This window comes from Gigantopelta aegis, chromosome 10 (genome assembly GCF_016097555.1).
Source record: "Gigantopelta aegis isolate Gae_Host chromosome 10, Gae_host_genome, whole genome shotgun sequence".
Classification (NCBI taxonomy): domain Eukaryota; kingdom Metazoa; phylum Mollusca; class Gastropoda; order Neomphalida; family Peltospiridae; genus Gigantopelta; species Gigantopelta aegis.
Genome location: NC_054708.1, coordinates 50,629,465 through 50,645,965, shown reverse-complemented (window position 1 = coordinate 50,645,965; position 16,501 = coordinate 50,629,465). Strand labels below are relative to the sequence as shown.

The following is a 16,501-nucleotide window of genomic DNA, read 5'->3' as shown; positions in this document are numbered from 1 at the left end:
GCGCATGCGCATTCATGGTGGCAACAGGATTTGCTCCTTTCATTACAAACATTGCTTTATCTTGGCGACGTAATACTTCAAATCAACACAAACGCAATACATCTGACACGAAGGTCACTGGACGTGGCACTTCAAACCTCTCGGACAAAACAACGCCCAACTCTAACCGTGAAACATCTGTGTTTGGTAAAATAGCAATACTGCTAAGACGTTATGTCAATTGTTTCAAGGTTTTCTTCTTAATGTTACAGATGGCATCTGCGTCCTTGTGTTTATATTCTCTGTTCGTTGATACAAATACCCACAAACCGATTAAAAGCAGAAATGAATTTCTAGCTTGGAGTTTTCTGTTTGTACTGGTGGTCTCGATGAGATGGATAGAGAATTATGTTACGGAGACGTCTGACGCAGACGAGAGTTTGGATGCGACTCCTCGGTGTATGTCCGTGTTTTCTCCTCACCGCCGTCGTGACGGGAAGACCAAGACAATGCTGATATCTTCTATAGTGCGTCTTCTCGCAGCTGCCGGTATACTAAAGCTTTGGCTGGAAGCGAATCTGGGGAATCCACTTGAAGCATTTTCTGTTTCTAGTTCAACATCACCAACCGCGGTCAACTCTTCGTTAGCTGGCAGTGTAGGGTTCGTAAACACGTCCGAATCGTCACTGACAACGTCGTTGCCAAAGACGCTGTTTACAACGACTACGGGAGTCGGTGAGAACATCTTGGAATCCAACGAAACCATGACAGCGTTTACTCTGTTTGGGGCTATCACGCTGCATTCCACTGTTGCACTAGCTACAGTCCACGTATTCTCTACATGGTTGTGTTACCATCTGGCGCAGCTCGCCTGCAAGTTGTGCATGCAGACAGTCGCCTTCGCCTTGCCTCTGTGTCTCGCTGGTCCGGCGGTCGTTGTTGTTCTGTTGTTTATTCCAGACTTCGCCACCTTGTTTTTGTTTTCCGACAACTCAGTTAACTTTGTTTTACCTGAACTGGATACCACGCATGTGTTAATACTGGCAGCGTTTGGAAGTGGTTTTGTTTCACAGATGTTCCTCTGCCGCCATGTTTGGACAGAGATGCCGTCTGAGAGACTGTCATTTGCAGAAAAGTGAGTGCATTTATTTATCGACATTGTATAAAAACTAATTTCTGTTTTAAAATACGAAAGTACACATAAAATAAATTTAAATAATAAAAAATAAATAAAACAGAGGAGGTCGTGTAGGAGGGATAATGGTGATGATGACGATGGTGATGATGATGATGGTGGTGGTGGTGATGATGATGATGGTGATGATGATGGTGGTGGTGATGATGGTGATGATGATGGTGGTGGTGATGATGATGACGATGGTGATGATGATGATGATGATGATGGAGGTGATGATGGTGATGATGATGATGATGATGGATGGTGGTGATGGTGATGATGGTGGTGGTGGTGGTGGTGGTGATGGTAATGAAGATGATGATGATGGTGGTGGTGGTGGTGGTGATGATGATGGTGGTGGTGGTGCTGCTGCTGCTGATGATGATGTTGATGGAAGGTGATGGTGATGATGATGATGATGATGATGATTAAAGGGAAACTATTTATAGCTTTCATTTCCAAATATTATGTGGTAGGCTATAAAATTATGTCCTGCAGCCGTTAATACGTTGTATCTATAACCAGACATACCAAGTAAGTTAAAGCAACTTTGTCATCTTAGTTTACAATTGTCAACGTACAGAATCACCTACAAAATGTGTCCTGTTTTTGGTTTACTGTTCCTTCTAGGTAGAGTAAGTACAGCTCTACATTCGTTCATAGTTCACTTTCACTATAACCCTTAGCTAGGTGTATAGTACAACTATTATAGTCATTTTACAAATACTCCATGCGTGTTTTAAGTACAGTGATAGTATCTGAAATAAAATTGCATACATTTATTGCACAGAAAAAACAACTTGTTTTACAAGCACCGTCACATTTATTACTAATCTGGTGGTATTAACTGCGCTTTCAAAATTACCGATCACTTCTAAATATGACTCGGCCAGATGGCATTTGGTTTATTTCTATCCATAATGGCGACACAAGCTGATCTCTCTCTCTCTCTCTCTCTCTCTCTCTCTCTCTCTCTCTCTCTCTCTCTCTCTCTCTCTCTCTCTCTCTCTCTCGTGTGTGTGTGTGTCTCTCTCTCTCTCTCTCTCTCTCTCTCTCTCTCTCTCTCTCTCTCTCTCTCTCTCTCTCTCTCTCTCTCTCACACACACACACACACACACACACACACACACACACTACTGCAGCCCTCTTCTTGACTCTTCTGTACATTCATGTTAATTCATTCTGTCAAGTAGTAATAACCGGACAAACATTATTTAAAGAAGACGCCATTTTGTTCTCTTACAGGTTATTCACGCTGCCTCACTACTGCAGTCCTCTTCTGGACCTGTCCCTGCTTCATAGCAGACGGCGTAAGGACCTGGTGCAGCAGAAACCGCAGACGGACACCGACAGCTTTCCCATCATAAAGGCGTGCGCTACGATGTGGCATGAAAACGAGAAAGAGATGACGCAGTTTCTACAGTCCGTGTTTAGGCAAGTGCACGAATTTGTACTGCAATCTTTTCGGAAGGAGGGGATGGGTGGAATTGGTAAATTGTAAAATCGGATTTAAGGTGCCCGATTTGTTAGAAGCTTAGTGAAATAATACACAGTCCAGTTCGGTACATAATATTTTTAAAATTATTATTATGTTTTCTGGATGGGGAATTGCCCATTTTTCTTTAGATTTAATCGAGGAGGGAGTCAATTTGCAGTATCACCACACGTTGTGACTTCCATGACCGTTTCGGCTTTTGACAATTGTTGAACTAACCAGTGTTTCATAATGTTATTTATTTATTTTCTTTTTTATATTCCTCATTTTAATCAAATACTACTGGGCATTTTCCCGTTGACTAACGGTATATTTTAAGTGAGTTTTGGAATGTCAAATACCTATATAATATTTTGGTCACTAATAGAGTCAAACATTTCTTGCTGCTGGTTTCAAATGGGATGATCCTCAGTTACTTAGCCTAATGCTGAAGTAAATTCATCTGTCTCTGAAATGGTCTTTCGTGGCCATTTAATTGGTCGTGCAAGACAAGTTATGTTTAACTGTTTACTATTTGCAGGCTGGATTGTCACCAAGGTCTCATACGTTCTGCAAAAAACGCAATGAAGAAGAACGTAGAGGATTATTATGAATTTGAAGGTTTGGCAGAAACATTTTCTTTCTACATTCATTTTTTTTTCTTTCTTTCTTTCTTTCTTTCTTTCTTTCTTTCTTTCTTTCTGGGATCTTCACAAATATCAACATTTTTATAAGCATAAAAACCGTACTGGGTTGTTGGTTTTTTGGTACACTCTACCCTTCCTAAAATCATATTTTAAAAATAAATGTACAAGATATATTTTTTATCAACGTTTTTGTTTGGTTTAGAAGCGTACGCTAGCTGTAACGCCGTCCCTTCCAGGCCCCTAGCCAGCATTTCGAGTGGACGGGTTCGACTAGGTATTTGCCGAGGCCTTATGAATGATTTTTTTTTTAAACTTTGTATATGGTTCCAGAGGCGTGCCTCTCCAGAAACTTTGAAATCTCTAAATCTAAAACGCGTTTTCCTAGCACCTGGAACTTAAAAATGGATACTTGAAAACAATTATTTTCGACTATTCTGTACTGTATTTTTTTTTCATTATTTTTTTTTCTCAAGAAAATGAAATTCTAGCAAACAACAGGAGTTAAAGGCATTGACCCGAGGTATATGTTGAAAGGTACATGTACCTCAGAATTATGATCAATTCCTTTAATAATCAACATATTTATGAAAAACGAAACACATTACGTTCAGAACAATTGTATCATTGCCAGCACCTGGAGCCTCTACTAAGAGTACAGGTGTAGTCCTCAAACGTTTTCAGCAAAAGGTATTGCATCCCATTTCATGTTTGTCACTGATACATCATATCATCAAAATGGCATCTACATGTTGCCATAAAACATTTTGAAATACTTGGAAATTACATTCAAGAAAGTATGTAACATTTTCTAATTGGCCTTAATCCTACGGGACATTTGCAAATTCAAGAGCATCTAAACCAACCCTGGTCGAGCAACTTGTGCCCCATTGCACATGCCAGCGCGGGCGACCCCCTCTGCCACCCACCCAAAACCTTTTCCTGTCCTGGACGGAGGAGCCGGCGAATGTCGACAACTGCGCCGGGCCCATACCAGGCGTGTGCTACAACTTGTTCTCAATGTGCACGTTAAAACATATGACCTGACCTGACATAACAGGATTCTTTTTTGTTGTTGACCTTTCATTTCTAATTTTGGTTGATAAATCAATTGAAGGTGAACTGCTGTCATTGTCATATAATTATCGAATGCTACGAAATAATCAATATAGTAGAAAGTACAATTAAACATTTTTGCTACATGTAGGTTCCTTTTTTTTTCTCTCTCTTTTTTTCTGTTTTGGTTGCCAGATTAGTTAGACACTGCAGCTTTGGTAAGGGCATTGCTAAATGATGAAGATAAGCAAACATTGTTTTATGGGAAAGTTGCAAAAACTTACAGTCAAGTGCAATATTTAAAAAAAAAAAAAAACAGAAAAAAGTGGACCTAAGCTTTTGCGGGAGGGTTCGGACGAACCTCCCCGCCCGACCCCCCCCCCCCCCCCCCCCCCCTAAATACGGGCCTGCCTTCTAGCGCACGATTTGTACACACGTGAAAATATGTATTGCTGTGAACAGTTGGTATTTATTTAATACAAAATACAAAATTAGAGTCTACATTAACTTGAAAAGAAGGAAGGAATGTTGTATTTAACGAAACATTCAACACATAATGCATATTGTTTTGGCATCGGGCAATGGTTAAGGACAACACACAACTAATGAGAGAGGAAACCTGCTGATTAGTAGCAAGGGATCTTTTATATGCAGTTTCCTCTCTTACTACTAATATATATTTTTAAAACCCCACCTAGTTTCAGCGCGTGAAAATTAACAGTATGTTTAGTTAATCTACAAACCTGTAACACATTTGGATAAAGTTACATTTGAGTGAAACATGAGTCTGTGACTTTGAAATTGTGAAATGCCGTCTAAACATAGACTAAAACTCGACTCCATAACTGTTACTTCTCAAACGCAAGTGCGTTTTTAAAAATATGAGAAATGCATTTTGTGATATTAAAAACACCAGGATGGCCACAGACACTTCGAATGTACGTAAATGGATAATCTAAACCATAAAATCTAATTAAAGTATGATTTCAGTTATCAAAACGGTTATGATAGTAAAAACATATCCCTTAGTGTTTAATAACTATGATATGTTCCTTTATATGTCTATTGTGCTGTGAAATCAAACTGACAAACAGACCATCTGGTTTAAAAATAATTCTAATCTTTGTAAAACAAATTTAAATATTATTTATTAAAGAGTAGCTTATTGCATTCCAGTCCATATAATGTTCGACGATGCGCTGATGGATGAGGTAAGCAACGGAAAGAAGACAGGAAAAAGAATTCCAAACGAGTACGTGCTACTACTTCTTAGTCTGATGGATGATTCACTGAGGTAAATAGCATTTTAATTTAAAATCACTGACTGTAATTTCTTAGGCACATATCTTGTCTGTTTAGCATAAAGCACTATCTGAGCACTACAAACAGCAAGGCACATGCTTTTAAAAGCACAGTAGTCCAAATTTAAGATTTTTGCAAAGCCGAAACTACTTTACATTAACTAATATTTCGTCCATATTTATTCAAAATTGCTTTGACGAAGTTTAGCTTCGTGACTGTCAAAACATATGCCTGCACCTTACGTAAATACTATCAGTTCAAAGAAGGATATGCAACAAGATAAAATAATTTTATTTAAAGGCGGCCGTTATATAGAGGTAAAATAAAGAAGGAAATGCATTGGTCGGGATATATATATATATATATATATATATATATATATATATATATATATATATATATATATATATAGATAGATATATAATAATAATAATAATAATAATACCCGATTAAATTTCAGGTATTTTAGGGATTATTCATAACTCGTTAGTGTATCAGACATATTAAAACTCATTCCCTATGATATTAATTTTTATTAATATAGTTACCACTATACAACCAAAGCTGGGCTTCAAAAAGAGGGACCCGAGGATGGGTAATCGGCTTTACGGCTGGTAGGAAGGAAGGACGAAGTGTTTTACCACCAAAACCATGGGCTAATCTTTTCCATTAGCATAAAGGGATCTTTTATATACGCCATCCCATAGACAGGATACTACATACCAAAACATTTGCTACACCAGATGTGAAGCACCGACTGGAACGAGAAATAGCTCAATTCGCCTACCGACGGGGATAGATCCTAGATCAACCGCGCATCAGCAGAGCGCTTTACCACTGGGCTACGTACAACTATCCCTCTTAAAGATAGCATATGGTGGCTCCAACCCACAGTGATATTTGATGTCTCATTATTACGACTTGTTTCCCGCTAAACATTTACTCCTGTCCCTGACAGATTGCGCAAATGGCTCTGCTGTTTGTCCAGGACAGTGATCTTTGATGTTAAGTGGATATAGCCACGGAAAATTGATGTTAAAATGAAACCATATATTCTTCCTATTATTTTAGCCGAGAGTACAACAAACCCATAAAACTGCCCGAACCGGTCAAATACAAAACACCTTACGGAGTTCGTCTGGAGTGGACACTGCCTGGTAGCAACAAAATGATTGCTCATCTCAAGGACAAGACAAAGATAAAGGTCAAAAAGAGGTGGTCTCAGGTACCCTTTATACATGTGTTCTTAAAGTTGCAGACACTAGTTTCAACTCGTGAAAACTGATGCTAAGTTTGGTTAATCTAAATGTGTACGTCATTTGGATAGTTACAATAGAGTGAAACAAGAATCTTTGACGTGAAATTAGGGAAATACCCTTTTAAAAAGTACACTATAGCTCATCCCCATAATTGATAGGCCTATTTCTCACTGGTACATGCGTTTTAAGAATAAATATGAAAAAAAAGCATTTCGTGATATAAAAAGACAAGGATTACCCTAAACACTTCGAATGCAAGGAATGTCTGATTTCAATTATCAAAAACGTCTCTAATAATGAAAAATGTGATGTAGTATTTAAAAACTAGGGTCTGTCACTTTAATACTACCGTCTCTAACAATTAGTGATCTAGTGCCCCGTTTTACGAAGCGATCTTAATACTAAAATCACCTCAAGTGCATAGTTACCATCTGCACTTTAGGTGATCTTTTGGATAAGATTGCTTCCGGTTGTGGTGATAAAAAAAAAAAAGTTTGACAGCCAGTGTTGCTCCGTTTGGCCAGTGCTTTATCCCGGCTTCATCGTAGAGGGGGCAGAATTGCAGGGTGTGGTCTGGGGACTGTGGTCCTCTTTGACATGGACATTCATCAGTGTTTGCCAGTTTCAGGTGGTACATATGGGATCCGAGATGGCAGTGACCGGTTCTTAGCCTGAAAATGGTTGTCTGTTGATATCTCTCTAGATGATGGATTGGATCTTTGGTTGTAGCGTGGGTGCATCGGAACTTTTCCTTAATTATGGTTTTTGTCTCTCTGAAGGAGATTAGATGATTTGTCTGTTCCATTGTGCACATTATTGTTTAACGATAACGAATCCCATGTACGTATATATAGGCGATTGTTCTTGTCTTTCAGGTGATGTACATGTATTACTTACTTGGTTTTAAATTACTGGAAGACCAGCTCCAGAACCTTGATGAAATTGACCGCGTGCACAGAAAGGCGCCAGATGATCCAAAAGATGTAAGTGCTCAAACATACGTTGTAGTCGGCTGGCTAACTCTAGAAAAAATAGTTCATGGCATATTTTGTTAATAGTGTATAACCATGTTATGTATTAGTAGTTTCATCATGGTCCAAGCTTTCAGAAAAAAAAACGGTTACCACTGCGGCATTTGACCTTCAAGGTCAGATATTGAGTTTACAAGGTAATTTTAGCTAGACACAAGAAACATTAAATTCAAGGTCACATCAAGTACATTATTAGTTTGAGTAACTCAGGGGCGGATATAGGAGATAGGGCAATTTGAGTTTGTTAAAGACAAATGAACCAGACTTAAAGGTAGCGAGGTCTGTTATGGGATATGCTCTACTGAACATTTTAAAATTCATCCATTTTAAATTATGTTCGTGCTTATATCCAATTAAGTTTCAAGCACGCTGTCCTAGGCACACACCTCAGCTATCTGGGCTATCTGGGTTAATTGTTAGTTGTTAGTTGTTAGTGAGAGAGAAGAGGGTGTAGTGGTCTTACACCTACCCACTGGGTCATTAAAACTACCGGGCTGATGGCTTAACCACGACACCACCGAGGACGGTATTTTAAAATTAAAATGCTCAGAGACGCGTTTTCAGGGCAATTTAGTGTTAATTATTGTGGACGATGAATTTTGTTTTAAAAGGTTGGGGGTCCACGAGACCTCTGTGGTCCGCCTCTAAACATAATGACTTGAAGAAGACAAGAATTGTTTTGTTGCACATCAGAATTAGCTATAAACTTAAATGTCTTTATTCCGTCACCAGTGCAGAAATGAAAATCATTGCAGGTAACTCGGACATACATTCTGGCCTTGGATGGGGATGTGGATTTTGAACCAAGTGCTCTGTTGTACCTGCTGGACAGAATGAAGAAGAACCCAGTGGTTGCAGCGGCGTGTGGCAGAATCAAACCAAAGGGCTCAGGTGTGCAGATTGTTGTGTCTACTTATTTATTTAAGAAGACCGACAAATAAAGCATCATCATTCTTACTCTCTCTCTCTCTCTCTCTCTCTCTCTCTCTCTCTCTCTCTCTCTCTCTCTCTCTCTCTCTCTCTCTCTCTCTCTCTCTCTCTCTATCTCTATATATATATATATATATATATATATATATATATACTAAATTTTTAGTATTCACTAATAACTCATTACTCGGAGTTTCAGGCTCCTCGCCTTCATCAGATGAGTGTTTATAATTGTGACAGTTAAGGTGACGTCACGCTGTGTGTACGCGGCGGTGCGCTCCTGACGTCATGGCACGTCAGTCGTGAGACTCTCGGCTTGTTGCTGTGGCGGCATTTTGATATGAGTTCTGTCCTTTTGTTGAGTAGCTTGTCTCCTTTTTCAAATAGTATTGAGAGCTTCTCCTCGATGCACAGGTTGCATTGTCCCGAGCTGCGTTTCCGTGTGTCCGATTTCCTGACGATTTCCCAATTGATGTGATAGGCGGGGTTTTTTTCGTTTGAGTTCCCAGATGTATTTTGACAGTTCTGTCTCTTTTTCATAGCGTTCATATTTGAAAGATTTAGTGTGGTTGTTAAACCTCTCCTTGAATGTACCTCCAGCAAGACCTATGTATGATCTGACAGTCTTACCAGATGCCACGTTTGCCCGGTATACGAGGGAGCTAGTTTGGCAGTTGCCGTTCAGGGGGCATTCGTTCTTCTGTCTGCAGTTACAAGACTTTTTTTGTGCGGGATCGGTTGAGCTCTGGGTGATTTTCGTGTTGTGGCTTTTTATTATTGCTCCGAAGTTTTTCATGCAGCTGTAGCTGATTTTCAGGTTGTTTCTGTATGTATATATATATCTCTGCCTTTGTGTCTCTCTCCCTTTCCCTTTCGATATCGTCTTTTCTATTTCGCTCTAGATCTTTCTTTCATTCCATTTCTTTCTCTCATTCTCTCTCTCTCTCCTTTTTGTCTGTCTCACATACCCATTTACTTACAAATACGTGCTTTCAATAGCTCACACATTACAGGAAGACATCTAGAATATTTTACACAAAGACATCTGTACGACTAATTAGTACAATGTTTTGTTAAAAGGTAAAGTGCATTGCTAATTTTACTTTACGGCACAGGTGGTTCGTAGCGACATGTATCTGATGGGCCAGGAACAAAGGATTATGAGGCATGCCTATTGTTGGATAATATACCATAGTATCATCAAAACAGGTTTTGGCTTCAGAAGTATTTTGTTGTTTATCTAAAATATATCACCATATATACCAAACTGAAACCAGCAAACTGAAAACAGCCTCCATAAACGTTACGTCTAGAATTTAGAGAGATTCCATATTGTGCTGACCAAATACACAAAACATAACTGAATACACAAAATATAACAGAATGCACATGACTAGATATTTATTTCAGGTCCTGTTGTGTGGTACCAGAAATTCGAATACGCGGTGGGCACTGGCTGCAGAAATCAGCTGAACACGTGTTTGGCTGTGTTCTCTGCAGTCCGGGCTGCTTCAGTCTGTTTAGAGGAAGTGCTCTGAGGACGGTGATGAAAACGTACACACGGAAACCCACGACTGCACGACACCATCTCCAGTATGACCAAGGTAAATGAAAATAACACAACCATCGTATTATGCGTACTTCCACGCACACACACACACACACACACACACACACACACACACACTCTCTCTCTCTCTCTCTCTCTCTCTCTCTCTCTCTCTCATACACACTCGTATACACACACTCGCGCACACACATACACACACACCAAAAACACACACACTCTCTCTCTCTCATACACACTCGTATACACAAACACACACACTCTCTCTCTCTCATACACACTCGTATACACACACTCACTCACGCACACACATACACACACACCAAAAACATTCTCTCTCTCTCTCTCTCTCTCTCTCTCTCTCTCTCTCTCTCTCTCTCTCTCTCTCTCTCTCTCTCTCTCTCTCTCTCTCTCACACACACACAAGCACACAAACACACACACACACACACACACGCGCGCGTGCGCGCACGCGCACTAAAAACCCCAAGTGCATGCACACCACTTGTTAAAGGGACATTCCTGAGTTTACTGCAAGTTTTAAGAAGTTATCAACTAACAGAGAAATTTTAACGATTGTAATTACATATCAAATATATTTTCTCTCCATAAAATATTAATGGCTGTATATTAAACCTGTTTCTGATCGTTCTAATATTTGTACTAGGCTAAATTTCATTTTATTTCCTAAAATATTATTTTTTCGTACGTACGAAATTATTTGAAGGCAAAATCCAGTTTGGGCTTCTTAGAAATATTAAGAACAGAAACACATTGAATATACAGACACTGATATTCTAAACCAGAAAATATATTTAATATGTAAGTTTAATCGTAGAAATATTTTATTAGTCGCAAGCATCTTACAATGGAGCAAACTCAGGAATGTCCCTTTAAGCATATTTTAAGTCAAAAGTAACCGCTGGACTTGTGGCTGAGGAAACAATCAAAAAGGAAAGATGAGCATGCAAACAGTTGTTTTGCCACACCCCTAGCACATATTGGTCTTGCAAAACATGGCCTAGACATTAAATGAAGAAACGAAATCAGCTGCTTTCACATTATGCTATATAAAAAAAAAACCCACAACAGTATAGCATAATATTTGTGGTAGTACCTTGTTAGGAGTGGAAGAAAATCGGTGGGTTTACTGAGAGGATCGACCCATCGACACATCGGACCTCAGGCGAATTCTTCACTATTGAGCTACATTCCCCTTTCCAATCCATACGAAAACCTACATACAAACACAACGGCATACAAGCAAAATGGTCGCTTAAACTCTGAAATAATTCTTGTAAAATCGTACTGTTCTTTTGACTTGAAAACTATCTGTCAGTAGATCACCAATGCTAATGTTAGCCCAAACATGCCCAGGCCTTTGATTTTACCCAGCCAAGTACCAATGAGACGCTAGTCTGCTGAATATGAAATGCTATTGGCCCATGTCAAGAACATTTCATTTTTGTAATGTTCCATTTCTGATATATAAACGACCATGACTTTTATATAATGTTAGCACTGCATTCTTTGTAATACTCTGATGTGTATTTGATTTTTAACTAGGTGAGGACCGATGGCTGTGCACACTCCTGCTACAGAAAGGCTACAGAATAGAGTATGTTGCTGCATCAGTGGCTCTGACGTATGCTCCTGAGAATTTCACAGAATTCTTTAACCAAAGAAGAAGGTGGCTGCCGTCCACTATGGCCAACATCGCAGATCTAATCCAGAGTCGGGCGTCAACAGTGGCAAAAAATAAGAACATATCAAACATTTATATATTCTATTTACTAATTCTATTTGTATCTTCCATTCTTGGTCCAGCAACAGTGCTTTTAGCAATGCAGTCATCCATTGAAACTGTCTTTAGCCTGCCTAGTTGGGCAAGCTATCTCATTGCATATGGACCGACCATTGCTTTTGCTTTGATTTGTTTATGGTTTACCTCTAGCACACAAATAGTTATAGCAACCATCCTCAGTACTGGATTTGCACTTCTCATGCTGGCCGTTATTGTAGGAACTCTGGTGAGCATTGCACGAGATGGTTGGGTTACACCCGACGCTATATTCCTTTACATTTTGATTGGCACCTTCACATTAGCAGGGATTTTATATCCATACGAAATCTCAGACCTGACATGGGGACTGCTATATTTTCTATGCATCCCTGCTGGATACCTCTTTTTGGTCATCTATTCCATATGCAATATGCACGTAACATCATGGGGAACTAGAGAGACAAAGACATCTAGCACCCAACAAGTGGAGTTGGGTAGCAGTAATGCGCAAGGCGATCCAGCTAATGAGTACCTCACTGAAGCAGCACGGGCTCTTCGAGCGAGACTGCAAGAAGATGGGGATAGTGAAGGCTGCTGTAGTTGTATCACGGATCTCTTTAGGCGTGCTCGCAGTCGTATATCAACGAACGCGATTCTCCTGTTCGTTCTACAATCATTACAGAGGATCGAGCGTGAGAGAACAGCACTAGTCCATCAAAACAACGGCAAAGAAATACCCGTGGATCTAAGAGGAAATTCAGTGTGTTCATCCACCAAGGCAGATGATGCCTCTCAATCTGTTGAGTCACTCGACAATGATGACACCACGGAGTGGTTAAGCAGCAACAGAGTCATACCAGGAGACGTAAGGAAATTGAATGAGAAGGAAAATCGCTTCTGGGAACATATGATAAAAGAATATTTAAATCCGAAGGATAAGAAGACGGACACTGAAACCGAAGAAGTGATAACTGCTATGATAGATTTACGTAATAAGTCGGCGTTTGCTTTCTTTTTCGCCAATGGACTATGGTTAGTAATCATGACAGCTCTGCAGGAAGTGAAGCAGGAGCTGAATATCGTAATATACCAGAAATACGGAGCTCCAATCATCGTACATCCACTGGGGTTGTTATTTCTGGCCGTGTTCGCCATTTTGCTTGTGTTACAAATGGCTGCAATGGTGAAGCATAGGTACGGAACAGCACTACACGTTCTAGCCTTCACAAGACTCAAAAGCCAGGTAGATACGGTGTATTATACGAAGATGATATTAGACGATGATCAAACAATTGACAGTCTGCCTTCTTCGGAAAATAGCTCTGTTTGTGGAACAAATACCACGAATCTTCCAAGTGTCAGTGAAGACCATACCTCTCGGCCGAGTTTGTCCCGTAGAAGGCATGCTGAGATAGAAGATGATGAATTTATAATGGATGAAGGATTCATACAACACGATTTCAGACGTCGTTATGAACAGAGGAGACAAAGAAGACCTAGAAGGTATGACTCGGACGTCAATGAGACATACAATCGTAAAGTATATGACATACAGTCAGAGTTAAATAAGAGATATATGACGGTTAAAAGGGATTATAAAACATACCGACAGAAGGCAACGAGCCGGCGTGGACCTCTACCCATGGACTTTTCACGTAGAGGAAATGCATATTATCCATAGATATATTGATTGGCCTTTTGTGATAATTGCAATAAAAGAGAGACAACTCAGATGAGACAAAGTTAATAATCCAGTCATTTTTTACAACATTTACACATTTTAGTATGAGGAGTTAATAACAAGCAGAAATGCTTGATAAAAAGTGGAGGTCTGACATACAACATAATATAAGATATATACTGTGAGTCATTTAATCATTTTCATTATGACATTATTTTGTATGATTTTAAAACAAAAAACGCTCAATAATGAATAATGTTTATGTATCATCAACAGTCCCCGTGTGTCGACTCATTATTATTATTAGGGGGGGGGGGGGGGGTAAACCTATTGTTTTTTTTTTTGGTTTTGGTTTTTTTTCTTTTCGGGGGGGGGGGGGGGGGGGGGGGGGGGGGGGGGGGGGGTTTGTTTTTTTGTTGTTTTTTTGGGGTTTTTTTTGTTTGTTGGGGTTTCTTGTTTTTGCTTTAGCTGTCTATTTTGTCATTTTCTGACAAACGTTTTCGTAATTAGATCCCTCGGGCGGGGGGGGGGGGAGATAATTAGATCCCTCGGGCTTGGAGGGGGGGGGGAATTGAACGTATTAAAAATTGTGTATAGGTTATATGTATTGACCTCTGTTATGTGAATTTTTTTTTTTTTTTTTAATTCTTTAGTCGTCTGTTTTGTCATTTTGTTAGAAACGTTGTAGGCCCATATAACTGCAATTTGGTAGGTAGTTAGGCGGGTAACACGTTGTGATCACAAGGAGCTTTCGAGCTGCTTTAGTATGCTAGACATTAATGACAAACCAATATCAATGTGCCAGAATTGCACCTGTGATTAATACATAAAGAATAATACATGAGTGGCCGTTAGATAACATTTATCTCACAACGAGTTGTGAGATAAATGGTATCTAACGGACACGAATGTATTATTCTATTTCTTACATGTCCTCAAAAACCAGGTTTTAAGCAAATTTTAACATCTTTTTTTACTAAAAGTTGTTTACAGCCGTTGCACTTGTAGCTATCCCACACGTCACAGACATATAATTGTCAGGTTAACTATACGTCACAGTGTAATCTATTTCCACCGTGTTGTTTTGCATTGGATGCATGGCACTGGTGACCTGGTCATCACTTAGGAGCCGCCAGTCGTATGTCTTGAAATTGTTAACGCATAATGTTCTCACCAATGGGTGTGTAAGAAATTTTATTTTAATTAATAAATAATAATAATAATAATAATAATAATAATAATTAAAAAAACCTAAACAAAACAACAACAAAACAACATATTTGTCATAAAACAATATTTGCACGGACAACAGATCCATCGCAGATTTAAAGTTTGTTTTGTTTAATGACACCGCTAAAACATTGTTAATCATCGGCTATTGGATATCAAACATTTGGTAAGTCCTGGAGGAAACCCGCTACATTTTTTCCATTTGTAGCAAGGTACCTTTTATATGCACTTTCCCACAGACAAGGCAGTACATACCAATACCTTTGATATACCAGTCGTGGTACACTGGATGGATCGAGAAATAGTCTAAAGGGGCCATCGACGTGGATCGATCCCAGACTGACCGCGCATCGTCGGCTCGTACCCCCTCCCCCACTCCTTGCCCACCCCCGTCTCAGATTTTTCAAGTCGTCATAAAGCTTAAACCAGCATATCTTCCGCATCTCTATGATCGTAAAATCTGAGCAGGAATCGAACGGTCTTGGGTATCTTGTAGGTAGTACCAAACGAAATAACTTCCGGCTGGGTCAAAGTTTGAGATGCACTGAACTTTTTACAGAGACGTTAACACCACAAGTCCTGTGATTGGTGATAAATGTGAGTAGGTTGGTTGTGAAAAAAACAATAGTTTCATCTAGGCAAAAAATGTATGCAAGTTTATTTCATCTAGTACCACTGTACCAAGTAGCCTTGTGCTTTTAACATGTATGGGGTACCTGTGGAAAAAGGTACTAAAATGTTGTGCAGAACTAGGGTAGTCATAGACTCTATCCGTTTATCTCTGAAATGAGCAGCTTGACCCCTACTTTTTTCTGATCAACTTTAAGGGTGAGGGGTAGTACTATTTACATCCTTGGTGTTTATGTCGATTGATACGTTGCAGGTAGGATTTTTAGCCACCTATGTTGCTATTGTCGTCTATGGGATTTGATTTGGTAGTAAGAGTTTCTCAGTGTTAAACACATTCGTGTATTTGTTGTTGAACTAATGTACCGAGATGTGCACGATGCCTCCTGAGATACGTGGTATGAGGCAAATTAGTCAGTCTGATTAAAATTAACTCTACTGGTCTACCAGTAGATCTAACAGCATTGCGTGGACTCCCATGTTCAGGTGACATTTCATCTATAAATAACAATTTAAATATCGACCAATTACACTTCGCCTTTTATAACGTTATTCGGGAGCATACAAATTCTAAAAATATCGGGCGAGACTATTTATGCAATAGGCGAACTTGTTGGTCTATTTCAACATTAAAAGACATGGGGACAAGTGCAGTAATAAACTCTGGATTGTATACTAGTATAAACAGATTTTATAGCTCCACCATCACGGGGAGGGGGGGGGGGGGGGGGGGGACGAATTTTATATAAAATTTATACTTC

The 16,501-nt window shown here is 39.4% G+C and overlaps 1 protein-coding gene across 1 annotated transcript in view; it reads left to right on the top strand.

The window, feature by feature from the left end:
* LOC121383677 (chitin synthase chs-2-like) overlaps positions 1-13,984 on the top strand; it is a 36,191-nt gene extending 22,207 nt beyond the window's left edge. The window contains 10 exon segments of the mRNA XM_041513769.1: positions 1-1,114; positions 2,402-2,590; positions 3,172-3,251; positions 5,507-5,624; positions 6,704-6,857; positions 7,767-7,841; positions 8,660-8,813; positions 10,263-10,295; positions 10,298-10,456; positions 11,986-13,984. The exon segment at positions 1-1,114 is cut by the window's left edge and continues 79 nt beyond it. Of these exon segments, the coding sequence (XP_041369703.1) occupies positions 1-1,114; positions 2,402-2,590; positions 3,172-3,251; positions 5,507-5,624; positions 6,704-6,857; positions 7,767-7,841; positions 8,660-8,813; positions 10,263-10,295; positions 10,298-10,456; positions 11,986-13,883 (3,974 nt within the window). The 3' untranslated portion in view covers positions 13,884-13,984.
* The last annotated feature ends 2,517 nt before the right edge of the window (positions 13,985-16,501 follow it).